Raw genomic sequence first — 16,451 nt, 5'->3', positions numbered from 1 at the left:
ATTCTGTTTGTCTGATTTCGTTGCGGGTCCAATGACAGTTTAACATTCCCCCGGGACNAAACTATTGAGTGCCCCTTGGGTAAAGAATGTATATAACTCTCTAACCACAGACCACGGCACAGAAAAAAACAAATTAATTTCTTCAGCAGAACGTTTCCTAAAGGAAAAAAAACTACCGCTAGCTCAGAAAAACTGTGGAAAAACGTTACTTCAGTATTTGCGGCGTTTCTGTCTCGGTGCGTTTTATTAATTTGTTGAGTAACTTGGCCTGTTTTTTACTTTTTGTTCGTTCTTTATGTGATGCGATTAATTGTATGTGTAAAAATCTGTAGGTTTTTGAGATTCGTACTGAATGAATATAGCAAGTTAATTCAAAATATGTATGTATACCTAAGTAAGTAAGTTAAAGAGGAAAGATTTCCAAAACTACTGGACTGATTTGCAAAATTCTTTCACCATTAAAATCATAAATTATTTCTGATGAACATAGGTGTACGAAGTTTGCCGACGTAGCAAGTTGTTTATAAAATAGACAAATATTTTTGGGCGGACATAAGTTAAATATGGGCCAAGTTCTCATAATTAAAAGCATGCCACACGTGATGACGTCAAAGGAAAAATTCCGTTCCACGTAAGTCAAATTCTCGGCCAACCTTATGAAATTCCAGAGAACCTTAGTGTGCTGTTGTTGTATTGTTAAACTCGGCAAGGCCAGTTAACGGTAGCAAAATATTTTGATTAGAAAATGACACTTTTTGAAGGTACATAAATTGACATGTAAAGGGCCCCTTAAGAGCTACCTTTTTTTCCTGCTGTATTTTGACGTTCATAAGTGCCACCAGTGGTAAAAAAAATTGAATAAATTATTTTTAATTTTGATTTGATTTTTTATTGTAAGTCATTGAAAGCCTTTGAAGAAAAAGCTCTGTGGTTCCTACTACAAAATTTTTGAGGAAATGCATCTTAGATTTTTACATTTTTGTTTTTGAGTTGAAAGTTAATAAGAATTTGAATCTAAATATTTTATTCACTTTGATTAAGCGTAAAGTAGGTAGGTAACTTTAAAGCAGATGAGATTTTTTATTAATATCTTAATAACAGTATTTAGGTCCGTAAGCTAAAAGGTTTCATTAATCTTAACTTTAAAAATCATTTCCTATTTATTTCTGGTAAAAAACTGGCGTGAAAGTAAATTAACGCGTGTATTATATTTACCCAACGTTTTTGTTTTGGAAGAAAACCTAGAAACAAAAATTTGCTTAGGTATATGAACTCTTTACCGTCTAATCTTTTATATTCTCATTGCGTGTTTGAACAACTTCACGAGTTCAGTGATTATGTATGTGCCCATGTAAGTAATTGAAAAAGTTTCACGGAGCGGAAATCACTCCGTAGGTAGGTAGCTTTTTCAGTCATTGCTTCAGTTTGTAAAAGAAGTTGTTTCATTGAACTTTGAAAAACACCTAAAAGACTGTTATATGTTCGCTCTCCATAAAATATCTTGAAGCAGTATCTACTTACTTCATAACATCAAGATCTCATTTTAGTTGATACAAAGTAGATAGATATGTCAGCGACACCATTCATATTTTACTTTTACACCAGAACTGAAACTGATAAAAATAATACTCGTAGTAGATAATTGACTGACTCTGTGGTCAGAAGTTCCAGGTTCGAATCCCAATGGGCGCAATCTGCTCGGTTTGGTTGGTGGTAGGGCCTGCCACCACAATCTTACCTAAGTCTATCGCCATAACAACAATGTTAACAACATTGTTGTGTTCCAGCAGTTGGAGGTTAGATCTAGCTAGTTCCTCCGTGGTTGAGGATTCCGGGTAAAGCTCTTCCATATTCAGTCTGATGCCCAGGCCAAGAGCTTCCTCGTTGTGGATATAAAAACGACGGTAGACTTCTAGACCGTAATTTGCTTGGAAGATTAGACTGGACACTCACACCACCATTCATATCTTTTACAGCAAAACTGTAACTGTGATAAAATAAAAATAATAGCTATTCCAACATCTTTATTATCTACTTCTACAGTTTAATTTATGGTAATTTAATCATGGCGGTTTCTGCTATCTCATGCCCGCACAAACGTGCCATAGACACGCCCCTAATCATTATAGGTGCCATTAAGCATTTTATCGGACGACCTTCAGTTTATGGGCTAGCCTTCTTTTGGAAGAGGTAGAGTCGTGGCTTTTGCTAAGTCATCACGCCATGAACGAACTGTGAGGGTTTTTTCGCTTAGATGTTATGTATTAAAGAGGAAAGATTTGTACTGTATTATGTTTGAAATGTAGAAACTCAAAAGCTGCTAGAGCGATACATAAATTCATTAGAATTTTACATTATCCCTGAGTAAAGATCTTGGCTATAGCAGCCCAAAATACACGCGGGTGAAGCCGCAGGCAAAAAAGCTCAGTCACTTCGCTGTTTTACTACGATGCCAAAATAACAGTGTAGGTAATCGTTAAAAATGAAACTTCGTCCATCGTTGTCAATTTATGGACCTATGACACTGATTCTGTTTGTCTGATTTCGTTGCGGGTCCAATGATAGTTTAACATTCCCCCGGGACAAATAACGTCTTGATCTTCACTGGTTAGGTTTTTTATTGGCGGTCAAGCTGTAGATCCTAGCTACACAAGAGTTGCAGCGTTGGGAACAAGAGAAGGTAATAGTCCCGTACCTATGATGAAACTTAACAAAATGTTGTTTTTCCCCAAGATTTAAAAACGTACAGCTGTTCCAAACCTTTTTATCAGCTGTGACATTAGTGTGACAAACCGCAGGCAAAAAAGCTCAGTCACTTCGCTGTTTTACTACGATGCCAAAATAACAGTGTAGGTAATCGAGAAAAATGAAACTTCGTCCATCGTTGTCAATTTATGGACCTATGACACTGATTCTGTTTGTCTGATTTCGTTGCGGGTCCAATGATAGTTTAACATTCCCCCGGGACAAAAAACTTGTTTAACCTTCACTGGTAGATCCTGGCTACACAAGAGTTGCAGTGGTGGAAACAAGAGATGGTAATAGTCCCGTACCTATGACAAAACTTAGCAAAATGTTGTTTTTCCCCAAAGATTTAAAATGGCCAGCTGTTCCAAACCTTTTTATCAGCTGTGACATTAGTGTGACAAACCGCAGGCAAAAAAGCTCAGTCACTTCACTGTTTTACTACGATGCCAAAATAACAGTGTAGGTAATCGAGAAAAATGAAACTTCGTCCATCGTTGTCAATTTATGGTTACCTATGACACTGATTCTGTTTGTCTGATTTCGTTGCGGGTCCAATGACAGTTTAACTTTCCCCTGAGAAAAATAACTTGATCTTCACTGGTTAGGTTTTTTACTGGCGGTCAAGCTGTAGATCCTAGCTACACAAGAGTTGCAGCGTTGGGAACCAGAGGTAGGAATAGTCCCGTATCTATGACAAACCTTAACAAAATGTTTTCCCCAAAGATTTAAAAACGGCCAGCTGTTCCAACCTTTTTATCAGCTGTGACATTAGTGTGACAAACGCGTCCAAATTATCCGGACAATCACACAACTGAGTCCCACTTGGCCACGCTTGGCGGCTCGCCAAGAGCACTGTGAAACAGATTACGCCTTTCTGACACAGCCTTATGACTGTAAATAATTTCTTATTAACTAGCTTAAAGTAAAACGGGTTCCCCGCCGCCGCTCGACTATTGTGGTGAGCTCACTCGTGACACAAACATATTTAGCTTAGTACGAGGGGTTAACGGGAGTAGAAATAATTTGTGAAATAACAAATGAAATTTCTTTAAAGGATCAACAATACCGAGAAAATTTATTGTTTAGACTGGAGATCCACACAGTAAATGTAATAGTAACTAAACATCCAAATCTCGGTATTTGAAAACATTAAATATGTAAAAGATCTTGAAGTATAAATGGCTATTTCAAGGAGTCATGTTGGATACCAAAGGCAGTATGTACAGCATTAAAAAAATAGATGGCTCTTAAAAATCTATTAAATGGTAGTATATAAACAGAAACTAGACTAATAGAAACAAGCTGCACAGAATATGGTCTAGTAACCTACTTAAACACTCAAGTATTAGTAAAAGGCGTCTTCAAGTGTAGTTCCAGTGTGTGCTCCAAGATCATTAAAATTAAGGTCTGAAACGGGTTCAGAAACCGGAGATGGCGTAATGGCACGCCATTAGGAATTAAATGATACTACATTGCAACCGAATGTGGGATATTTCAGCTTAAAAGCACTTCGGTCAGATTAGGGGAGTGGTTTTGTTGTTGTTGCACAAGTAGATTAGTAAGATTACTGGTGCAACAGACTTTGTGAGAATTCCTAACTTTATTCCCACTATTGACAATTCACTTAGTATTGGAACATAGATGATACGACCTGATTTATAGTGTTAATAAATTCGTACGACGCAAACCCATTGAACTGATTTAGATGTGATTTGATTTAGAGACCGTTTGTGACCCAGGAAAAAATATAGGATATTTTTTAACATACTTTTTGTAACGAAACGATTGCGATAAAGTAGTTTTGAGATAAACTAAAATACACGTGGGTGAAGCCGCGGGAATTCCGTTAATAATTGTGACATTATGAGTATCATACTCTTATACTGTAATTAGTATGTCATCTATATATCAATCGCTATTAACAGTAATCAAAATGGGCAAGGAAAGACAATCTTTCGCTATATTAAGGATGAGCACTTTAGTCAAGCCAGCGGGTACCCAAGTTTTGTCCCTCAGACTGGCCATTTGTAACTATGATAAATGATTTGACCCATTCTCGGTGAGAGGCATCTGTTGAGAAGCTTTATAAGGGCTATTGCGGTCAAATACCTGCCTTGTCTAGCATAAAAAAATAAAAAAAAAATATCTCGATTGGTCCGGATATTTACGATTGGAAATATAGACGAATTTCAAGTGTCGATTGATTCTTATGTAGTAAAAGAATAAACGTATCCGTGGATTGTTTGGAAAAGAACGTTTCCTAGCTGCTTAAGGCCGGTTTGTGTAATCAATCCTCATCCAAATCCGACCTTCGACTAATAATGTGCCTGTTTTTCGGATCAAATTAATAATGTTTATACCCTCATACATACCTTTACAATGTAAGAAAACTTCGTGAAAACAATTTCGCCACTTAAACATAGCAAGAAAATCAAAACACAATCCCATTTCAAGTTTGAAACTTATTTCAAAGTGTGATAAATACCAGATTAAAATTCTAGTTGGAACAAAAAGCGGGACCGCCTTTGGGGATACGGTTAATAATCTAAAGTATGAATGTTTAAGTTTTGTTGAAATAACTTTTAGATTTAAGCTTTATCCACTTCCGACGCGGAATTTTAAGTTTGTTTTGTGGTGGGAGAAATCTGTGTATTTATTTATTTTTTATGCCTACATATTGAAGTTTTTAACCTCGGACGCGAAAAATAATGTATTTTTATTTATTTAAATAAGAGTTGCTTAGTTATAATAATATGTCTGTAAGTTGTAGGTGATCGAACGCTTAGATAGGTAACTAATGATTTTATCATACCTATGTTTAAAATAAATATAATAAGGCAATGCAGTAACCTATAATATGGATAAACAAATTATTATTTTGATGCAAGATGGTTTATAGCCAAGGAGTCTTCAAAGTACAAAAAATACTAACTCGTAGTCGTTTAATGTAAATCCCCTTCTTGGCTCCAGAAATCTTCATAGAGATAATTCTAATATATCGAAGGAGGAAGTTTTTGTGAACCACTCGCACGTCGCAGCCAAGGTCGCGTGAAATATGTGACGTCCCCCTTTCTTTTGCTTCGAGATAAAAGTTCTCTTCGAACGTTTTTCGCTCATTTATTTGTACTTTTCGTGACGCAGATTTACACGTTACGATTGGCGCCAAAGATAATCTGGTAAATTGCTGTAAGGTAGCTTGCGACAAACTTTTCTATAACTTATCTGGAGCGTGTCTTTTAATGGCATGTTTTTTGTAAAAAAAAACTTGTAGGTATATTTTAAAGAACATTGATAATTGTTTTTTTAAAAGGAACTACATAATTATTTTAAGCGGTTTATTATACCTATCAACCTACTTTTTATCAGACCTAAAAGCATCTTTAACGTCTATGATTTGATATTTATTTACCAACTACTAATTTTATAAAAATCCAACAATATTCAACGCTAGACAAATGGCGGCAAAATTAAATCACATCCCAACTGTGGGAAGTGAGAAATTCAATGATAAATAGTTTTCATCCGACCAGAATATGAATGAATCCCAAAACATTTCCGATTCTCAAACTTATTCCGTTAGTGTAGAATGCTTTTTAAATCGCATTTTTTGTGAATTGATCGTTTTTGTACTAGCAAAAAATTACAAATCGAATTTCAATGTGCGACTTTGATCTTCAAATATAGAGCGCATTTTCCATGCATGAATTTTGAAACTGCAAAAATTGTTTTTACTATTTTCACGCGATTTGCCTTAAAAGTAAAATTTATTTTAATTCAGGCATTTCCTGCAGTTATTTTATGGTAAAGCTAGAATTTACTTAGACTGGTACCATGAACTCGGATTTTCCTTCGTAATTTATTTATTTATTTATTAATGCAAAACACTTGTAAGCTTACAGAGCAGGTCCAAAGCGCTTACAAGTAATACCTCAGTATTTTCAAAGATATTTTTGTTTATTTAACATTCGTACCTGTTGTACTAAATCATTTTTGTTTTTACGTTAATCTAAGACTTGTTCACTGCTGCGGTGACCATGTCATTATTCTTTGCTTGAAAAAACTGAAAAACGACATTAATTATAATATACACATATCGAGTTCATATTAATTATTATTGCATTATTGTGTTCGGTTATAGTTCCGTTTTAAATTCAAATCCAGTATTTCGTGTCAGGGCTTTAGACACCATTTACGTTTCAGTATCGTTTCGGCTAGCATTGGAGAAATTTTCCAGAAAAGTTAAAATTGCTTGCAATTTTCCGCTATTCGCTTTGAAGACTAGATTTGCCAATTTTCTGTGCAAATGATCGAAATATCCTGTGATAACGGTTTATGAAATAGCTAAGTGGTTTCGCTATTAGTTACCAACACAGTATAGGCTCTTTGGTAACCTTTAAAAATGTTTTTAGAATTAAGATAGTAACAACTGGTTTATCAATATCTATAAAAGCGAAAGGTCACTGACTGACTGACTGACTTACGCACTCAATGTCAGAAACCACAAGTGCTAGAAGTCTCTTGCATGGGGGTTCCTTTTAGAACGTAGGGGCTAACAAGAACGGATTTTACGAAACTCTACCCCTAAGAGGGTTAAACGGGATCCACGCGTACGAAGTCGCGGGCGGTCGCTTGTATGTTATATTTTTTACTTATTAATGAGAAAGTAGGAAACTGTTACGGGCTTTCATCATTATCTTCAGGTAAGCAAAATGTGATATTATGTGGCTTATTTGAAAAAAAAAATACTTACACTCGTCTCTACACTGGTAGGAATTAATACCTATCTATGCTTAGAATGCTTATTTTCTGGTAATTTATAAATCAAATCAAAAATATTTAATTTTGACCAGTATACCTACAGTTTTGATCCATTTGTTTATTTAATTGATCATGTCCACAACCTATTGTCAGGTAAGAAATTAAAAAAAAATCACTCGAATTGATTTTTTTGAAGTTAGTTAAAAACTATGGTATTGGTTTAAATAACTTTAAACCAATTTACCAAGGAACACAAACCGTCAAGCCGTTGAAAAACAATGTCACTAACCACGAAGAGAATCGATAAGTACTTATCGGGTCATAATCGAATCAAGTTGGGTTGGGTCCAATCGATTACGGATTACGAGTTGAGGCCGTGACTTCACATTACTGATGGACTGAAGACAAATGAGCCTGAAAATAGAATCGCACTAAGTAAAATTGGTCGTTCTGTAAATAGGTTACAATACATTGAAAACTTATTTCAAGTGAAGGTAATTACTTACTTTATTGTATTACTAGCGGNTACCTATCTATGCTTAGAAAGCTTATTTTCTGGTAATTTATAAATCAAATCAAAAATATTTAATTTTGACCAGTATACCTACAGTTTTGATCCATTTGTTTATTTAATTGATCATGTTCACAACCTATTGTCAGGTTTAAGAAATTAAAAAAAAACTATGGTATTGGTTTAAATAACTTTAAACCAATTTACCAAGGAACACAAACCGTCAAGCCGTTGAAAAACAATGTCACTAACCACGAAGAGAATCGATAATCATAAGTACTTATCGGGTCGTAATCGAATCAAGTTGGGTCCAATCGATTACGGATTACGAGTTGAGGCCGTGACTTCACATTACTGATGGACTGACAACAAATGAGCCTGAAAATAGAATCGCACTAAGTAAAATTGGTTGTTCTGTAAATAGGTTACAATACATTGAAAACTTATTTCAAGTGAAGGTAATTACTTACTTTATTGTATTATTAGCGCTAGCAGCCCGCGACTTCGTACGCGTGGATCCCGTTTTACCTCCTTCTAGGTGTGGAGTATTGTAAAATCCGTTCTTAGTGAGCACCTACGTTCTAAAAGGAACCCCCATGCAAAATTTGAGACTCCTAGCACTTGTAGTTTCTGAGATTTCGTGATGAGTGAGTGAGTGAGTCAGTCAGTCAGTGACCTTTCGCTTTTATAGATATTGATTAATCTAGAAATTATTAAAAAATATAGTAGACGACAAAAAATAAACAAACAGACAAACAATAATTATGTTACGTAATATCGTGCCAAAAAAGCAGAGTATAAAGATTTGGCAAATTACTCGTATTAGTCAATACTCCACCGCATATTACGCTTTGGGCCTGAAATGATAAATATAAGATTATTTGGATTTGTCTTGTATTTGGGGAATATACGTCTACTTTGTATCATATCTTATTTTGAAAGGATGCCAATGATTTTAATTTCACCCTGTATAAATAAACAAAACCTCACTTGGGAATCAAACCCTGAACCTTTGGCTTGGGAGTTCAACTAATGTAACCACTGGTTTAACAAAAGACCGTAATAAACGTTCCTTCATTTAAAACTTAATTTAAACTGTCCTCCGGTTAACAATAAAACCGTTTTAACCAAAGATGGTAATAACGAAGACAGAACTAAGTTGAGTTCTCTATGGATTTTAATTAAAGAGAATGAACTTATTACGCCAAGTTCTGGTACAGAACGGATAGAAAAGCCAGCACAATCAAGGCGATAGCAAAGTGAAGAAAACCTCAAAGTAATTTGAGTATTTTTAAGTAACTACCAAAGTGGGGTCCATTTCAAGAAAATAAAAATTGGACACTTCTATTAATCTTGATAGAGTCATAGCCAAACAAAAATGATTACTTGGGGGAGGCCTATGTTCAGCAGTGGACGTCCTGTGGTTGATATCATGATGATAATGAAGTAGGTAAATACTTTGTTACTGAATGTAAACTCTTGTAATACCAGACTAAGTTTCTATAATAACGATGGTTGTTTTTTTATGATATCGTTGCCTACCTCTGTGGCGAGAAAGCACTTTAATATTGCGATCAAATTTTAATGCAATCATATCTCAATTTTACTCCTGAATATTCTAGTACGAAATGAGCTAACTGACCTTCCCAGTCTGTGTGCAGTACAATATTGTTTTCCTATTTCAGTCGGAATGAGCGGTTATTTCCATTCCATTAGAACATTGTTTTATTTCTTATTCACTAATGCTTGATTTGTAGTCTGTAATATCCTTAATGACAATAGCAACTAAGCGAAGATTGTGTTCCTGGAATAGTTTTTAGGGTTGCCGTATGTTTATTTAACTACACTCGGCATCAAATAAATCGCACCTCCCGCGACAAGCACTTATCAAACGTATGCATCCCCACTTCCCACCAACNGATATTTATTGGGCTTTCAAATAACACCAATATTGTTAGGGTACCATGATTGTGTCAGAAGAAAATCTTTAAAGTTCGCGTCGCGGAAGGTGCGGTTTATTTGATGTTGAGTGTATTTAAAGGTGGAAAGCCATATTTGATAAATAACTACATAGTGTAGACTTTTAGTAGTTCAGTGAAATACATAGAATGGAATGAAAAAATTCTCGTACAAATGTGTGAACGAAAAAAGTCTGGATAAAGTTCATTCACTTCGCTTTTTGACACCCTACCAACTTTCACTTTATGTAATTTACAAAGTTATCGCGCTTCATAAAACTGTCGCTAAACACGACACGAAACGCGTTTCATAATAACTTTGTAGGCGTAGTGTAAAATACTTTTTACGGGATGAGTAATTAATTTATCATTGTTTATAATAAATAAAATGAACAATAACGGTAAATAAATGATCTTTTAATCTGTTTTATTCGATATTCCATTTTTTTTTAAGTTTTTGACGATTATCTGCGGATATTAAAATTACTTATTTTTATATTATACATTACATAATATTTAAATGAAAAATAAATGAGCACTCACCTGGTTTTTCTCGAGCAGCATTCCCGCCTTTCTAACACTAACACAACACAAAACACTTCACGAACTTTGCCTCGACACGTCCGTTCACCGTGGAGGTTGGATAACAACTGACTGTTTGCTACTCGATTTGTCGTAAAGTGAACAAACGAGTGAGTGATTGAACGTAGATGAATGAACCGAGTGAATGACTGTACTGATCGAGTTGTCTATTACATTTTTCTAAAACACTGAACCAAATTTTGGTGAAACTTCGTATGGAGATACTTTGAAACTAAGAAAAAAATGAAGGATATTTTTTATTTAAAATTTTCCAAGGGAAAAACGGGCACGATACATAGAAGAAGCCGTGGAAAATAAAAAGTATTTTTTTAATTATCCTAAAATTCATTTTTTTATATTATTTGTAGTGTCTGTCTTTTTTATTATTTGTGTCAGATAATAAATAATCATAAAAGCCAGACAATTTTTTAAACGAAAATTCGTGTTTGAGATAATTTTAATGCTACAATACCTCTATTTCTGTGAGTTGCTAAGAAACGATGATAATAATTTATTCCAAGAACTTGCGGCTTATACTCATACAAGAGTACAGGACCGAACACGGTTCTGCCGTGCTATTCACGGCTACTAGGAAATTGCATGAATAGTTCAATCTTTAGTAGGGTAACCATCTGAGAGATGGGAAAAATCCAAACCTTAAAAATATGTACAAAAAAAAACTAGCTCACTATTTTTATCGACTACTCATTCTAGATTTATGAATGCTTCAAAATTAAATGGAGTTAAATACTTACTCAGTTGATTTTTTTTATTTCCTCAATATTGCGTATTTGAACCAGTACCTACTGGTTTCGCCATATTCGAGTGATTAATGACACGGTGGTGGCGTGTGTCTCTATGTGATGGGACAGTTCAAAAAGAAAAATAAGTGTAATTTGGCTTTTTTTTTCTTACATGCAAATTATTTATACTNGCTCAAATTCGAAGTATTTCAATGTTTTTTATAATTTATCACTTCACTGCACTTTAGAACACAAAATAACACCAAATTTGTACACTAAAGTCCATTAAATAATAAATTGAAACCATTAAAACAGATCGACCATGCTTCCCGTTCAACTACCCTCCACGGAATCAACTAAAACCTTCTTGTTGGTTCAACCTGCCATTATTATTTCTATTAAATAAAAAAAACGATTGTTAATTGGTCAATGTCATCATTGCATTGCACTGATGGGATAGAAAAATAAACAAGCAAAACCTTATTTGTTAGCAAACGTCATATTTATTTAAATGTTAGCAGCACTGTTTCTTGCACTGTTGCAATGTTGGCAGGTTTGACTTTTACAGTACCTAGTGCAAGCGAAAACCGACACTAAGGTGACGAACCTTTTCATTCTGCGACTGTACAAAAAAAAACTAGCTCACTATTTTTATCGACTACTCATTCTAGATTTATGAATGCAATTTGATTGCAATTGCTTCAAAATTAAATGGAGTTAATTACTTATTCAGTTGATTTTTTTAATTTCCTCAATGTTGCGTATTTGTTGGTTTCGCCATATTCGAGTGATTAATGACACGGTGGTGGCGTGTGTCTCTATGTGATGGGACAGTAGAGTTTGATAGTTCAAAAAGAAAAATAAGTGTAATTTGGCTTTTTTTTTCTTACATGCAAATTATTTATATTAAAATACCAACCGAGTCCGAATCTGTCCCGCAAAATTTGTAGACATGGTAACCCTGCCTCGTGCAAACTAAGTTCTCTGCTTGAATATTACTTAGGATAGGAAGTTCTCATTAGCTAGCTGAATGGAGAAATGGAATAGGTATTAAACACATGAATTCTAGCTTCCTTTGAGTAGTGCAATACTGAAACGTAAGGGAGATAATTTGAAAAGTAATTTTAATTAAGTATAGTCTGCGTCAAATACTTCGTGGCACCCAAAGTAGCTAAATTTACAATACAACCTTATTCCGATTGTAACAAAGACGCGTTGCAAACTTTTTGGCTACTTTTGGTGTCACGAACTTCTTGACGCTGACTGTACCAATATTGTTGGCTGCATCAAATGTGATTATTTTTTAAGTTGCTTTAAATTCAATGTTTTTAAAATATGGACCTATACATTTGAGTGTGTTTTAGCACTTTGATGACAAAACTGAACTAACTTATCCTGCTGTTGGACTACAAAATGAGTGACCGTATTTACTTACATCTATCAATGCTTCGGTAGGCACGTTACAAGTTGGTTTGGGGGGTTCGATTGATATTTGATGTTGGCCATTGGTTCTTTCCACCAGTTCACACTTATAGGTCCTGCTGTGCATATTTGGAGAGAGGACTATACCTACTAACGATGGGACGAATATACGAGTATATGGTTACTTTTGATGTTAATATTTAATTTTGTATCTTTGTCCACAGAGCTATGCAGCGCGGCCACCAAGATCCAGGCCTCCTTCCGGGGCCACCAAGCCCGCAAGCAGACAGCTGAAGAGAAGGCCAAAGAGCTGCAGGATCTACAGGATAAGGTACGTAAATACATCTACCTTTTCATAACCTAGGTACTTACTACCTATTACCTACTATAGATTGTTTCATCCACGAAGACGCGCTCCACCAATTTTTGGTCGAGAAGTCTGATCCAAGCAATCTGAGCGTCATTATTGTAGTGTGCGTATGATGCACTCGTGGATGATTTAGCATGTACCGATAACACTCAAACATTAGCGGAAGAATGGTGGGGCGCGTCTACGTGGATGAAACGGTCTATACACGAGTCTATGAACCTCCTTTAAAGTCATAAGTCATTTAAAAAACAAAAGGCTTTTATTAAGCGCTTTTCCATGACCTAGTATAACTTGAACCCTATCATTGCCTCGGGACCATAAGTGCTGAGAATAAACTCGGTGACCTAACTTTGTCAGCTTAAATTTCAAGGGTTTACAATAACTATTCCTTCTCCATGAAACGTATACTTCCATTTTTTGTGATGATAATAATCAATAGAATACATTGTGTCAAATTAGAAACGATTTCCAAGAGCACCTGCCTCAATAAAGTTACAGCAAAGAGTAAAAGTCATAAAAAGCAGTCTCTCAGTGAAGCGCCTGAAAAACTAAATTTTATAGCAAATGGAAATGCATAAAGCTACATTTTATTTTAAGTACCCGAATTTCACGACCAACATTCTAAAGTAGATGGACATAAAATGTCGTAAACAAGATTTTGTGGACAACAGGATTTTATAAGCCGTTGTGAACACCAGTAACTTATGACAACACTATAACCATATTTTACTACATGAGAATGGGGTGATCGATCCATTTTCTGGTATCTCAATGAAGGTAGCTAGTATAAAGGACGTAGCACACTTATCAACCTGGAAAGGGATCGTAACCGTATCAACTCGAGGCAATTTTGTATGAAATTCCATACTGCAACGGACACTTATCCGTAACCGTAACGTAAATGCCTCGCCTCGCGGTTGACACCGCGCGAAGGGCGATACGGTGTTGATCCCTTTCTGAGTTGACAAGTCTGCTATGACCTGTAAAAATAGAACCATTATTGTATGTGGATAGGTCTTTACAATGCAATCATCATCATCATTTCAGCCATAGGACGTCATAGGCCTCAGAACATAGGCCTCCCCCAATGCTTTCCATGTTGATCGATTGGTAGCGGCCTGCAGTGCAAACTAACTCTATATTGCTTGCAAACAAATAAGGTTTCTTTAAAATATTAATAAAATTTTAATTGGTTTTGCAGGAAGACATAGAAAAGATCGACCTAGCCGATCCAGACCTGAACAAGGCAGCCACCAAGATACAAGCGTCCTTCCGCGGCCACAAGGTCCGCAAGGACGTCCCCAACTAAGGTGACCACGCGTCAGGATTTGGACTCGTATGTAGGATCACGTTTCACAATACCAAAGTTTTGTTTTATTTCTGAGACTAATAGTATAGGATCACATTTTACGAATACCAATGTCTCATTCGGAATTCTTTTTATATGGGTCTCGATTGATAATAATAGTTTGGTGGAATTTGGTGGGCTATACTTATTCCTTCTGATTAAAAACCTGTAGTTTCACCGTGCAAGGATGCATGTAAAATGGATATTAACTGATCAAAATTGTGTGTGATAAACTGATAAAATACAGGTGGCAAATACAGACAACATAACAACTTTGTGTCTGTCGTTAGAGACTTTTAAAGGGTTTTTTCCTACACCATGTTTATTCGTCAAGCAATGTAGAAGAATCGTACATACGGATCCAGTCCTCGCATCGTTTACTAGTATGTAAAGAGTAATCGTGGATGGTATGTCAATTCTTTACTTATCATTTTAAGTCAATTTTTATCCTTTACATGCTACGATTATCGGCTGAAGCATTGGATTGACGTGTCTCATGACTACCAAGAAGTAGTAAAGATTGGAATGAATTGAACTATTTATTGAATATGATAGGTATCTGTCCCGTTTTTTCTATAATACATTATGGTCACCCTACTTCGTGAAGCTACGCATGACAATTATTATTATCAGATGTTTCTTCGTAATAGTTCTTTATTATTATTACATTCCGACGGTTTTCTTCTTTCAATGTTTGTTGAAGATGTAATATTTTATTTAAAATAAAAATATAGTTAAGGTTGATTATTGTAGCTTTAATGCCACTATGAATGCTTAATTTATATAATATATTACATAAGTTTATGTTTTATAATGCGTAATAATATGTTATTAAAATAAAATAGTATGTATCCTTCAAATTCAATTTAACATTCTGATTAATTACTTCATGCAATTGTTTTAAATATTATTTAAAGTTTGTACTACCACCATTCTCGCTGGATTTTCCTGTACATTTCTGGTAAATTTAGGATTTATATTAAATAAAATATTTAATATTCGCCTATATCAAATGTGTTTTATTGAAGAGTCCACTAAAATTAAGAAAAACCTTTGTAAGTTGTTTACTTTATTATTAAATTGTTTTAACATTTTTCAAATTATATTGAAATTTGAACTGATTAAGGACATAGAACCTAACTTCAGCAAAGACCTACAGTATTTTGTAATTCAACACAAGCCTGTGGTTATATCTAGATTCATTAAATATTGTACAAGTTTCTAGCTTCTAATACACTGCACCAAAATTTGGATAACCATAGTAAGAATTGGCTCTATACACAGACTGGCCATTCTGATAACAAACATTGTTGTATCCATTACAATTTCTAGGATCTTTTATTGTTGGTAAAAGCTTCTGGTTTTCCCAGTTGGCTACATTATTATTGCTTTTTATTACCACTTCTGTGTTTGTCCAAGTCCTCCATTTGGTATTTTTGTCATTAAAGACATTACTTTTAATTTCGTTGTCTTTTGGCTGACACAACGCACTAGCCAAATTGAAATTTGGGGGAATTGGATATTGGTATGAAATATACATTGCATCAGGTATATATACATTTGGATATACATCAATAGCAGTGGTATATAATGAAGTAGGATTGTATACTGGAGAGCTCGCTTGAAGAGGATTTGTATATGGTGTAGCAAGATTGTATATATTCTGATTTGTAGTTGGCATGAGGCTTGGATTGATGTACAACGTTGATGATTCAGAGTTAGGTAGATTTTCTTCGTCTTTACTTGGTGGTTCTAGATTTTGTTCCACTATTTCAGATATTTTATTCTGTTTGAACTCGATGGTTCCAATTTCTTCTGAAAATAATTAAAATTAATTTAAATTAAAACAACGTTGAATTTCAGGATTAGAAAATAGGTTTCATGCACCAAAACGAGATCTCACTTGAGTCGTTTGACATTAGGACTATGGACCCAGTTAATCAACTCAAGTTCAACAGAAGATCTATAATCCTTACTAGCATAAAATAAACATAGACAAACCTACCATTTT

General features: G+C 34.9%; 1 protein-coding gene across 1 annotated transcript in view; it reads left to right on the top strand.

The window, feature by feature from the left end:
* LOC114353619 (IQ calmodulin-binding domain containing protein igloo) overlaps nucleotides 1-14,958 on the top strand; it is a 260,416-nt gene extending 245,458 nt beyond the window's left edge. Inside the window, exons 4-5 of the mRNA XM_028305678.1 lie at nucleotides 12,947-13,053; nucleotides 14,294-14,958. Coding sequence (XP_028161479.1) covers nucleotides 12,947-13,053; nucleotides 14,294-14,401 — 215 coding nt within the window. The 3' untranslated portion in view covers nucleotides 14,402-14,958. The remainder of the gene's footprint in view (nucleotides 1-12,946; nucleotides 13,054-14,293) is intronic.
* Nucleotides 14,959-16,451: the final 1,493 nt, after the last annotated feature.

This window comes from Ostrinia furnacalis, unplaced genomic scaffold (genome assembly GCF_004193835.3).
Source record: "Ostrinia furnacalis isolate ACB-3 unplaced genomic scaffold, ASM419383v2 OfSCF1746, whole genome shotgun sequence".
Classification (NCBI taxonomy): Eukaryota; Metazoa; Arthropoda; class Insecta; order Lepidoptera; family Crambidae; genus Ostrinia; species Ostrinia furnacalis.
This window is presented reverse-complemented; position numbering and strand designations above follow the sequence as displayed.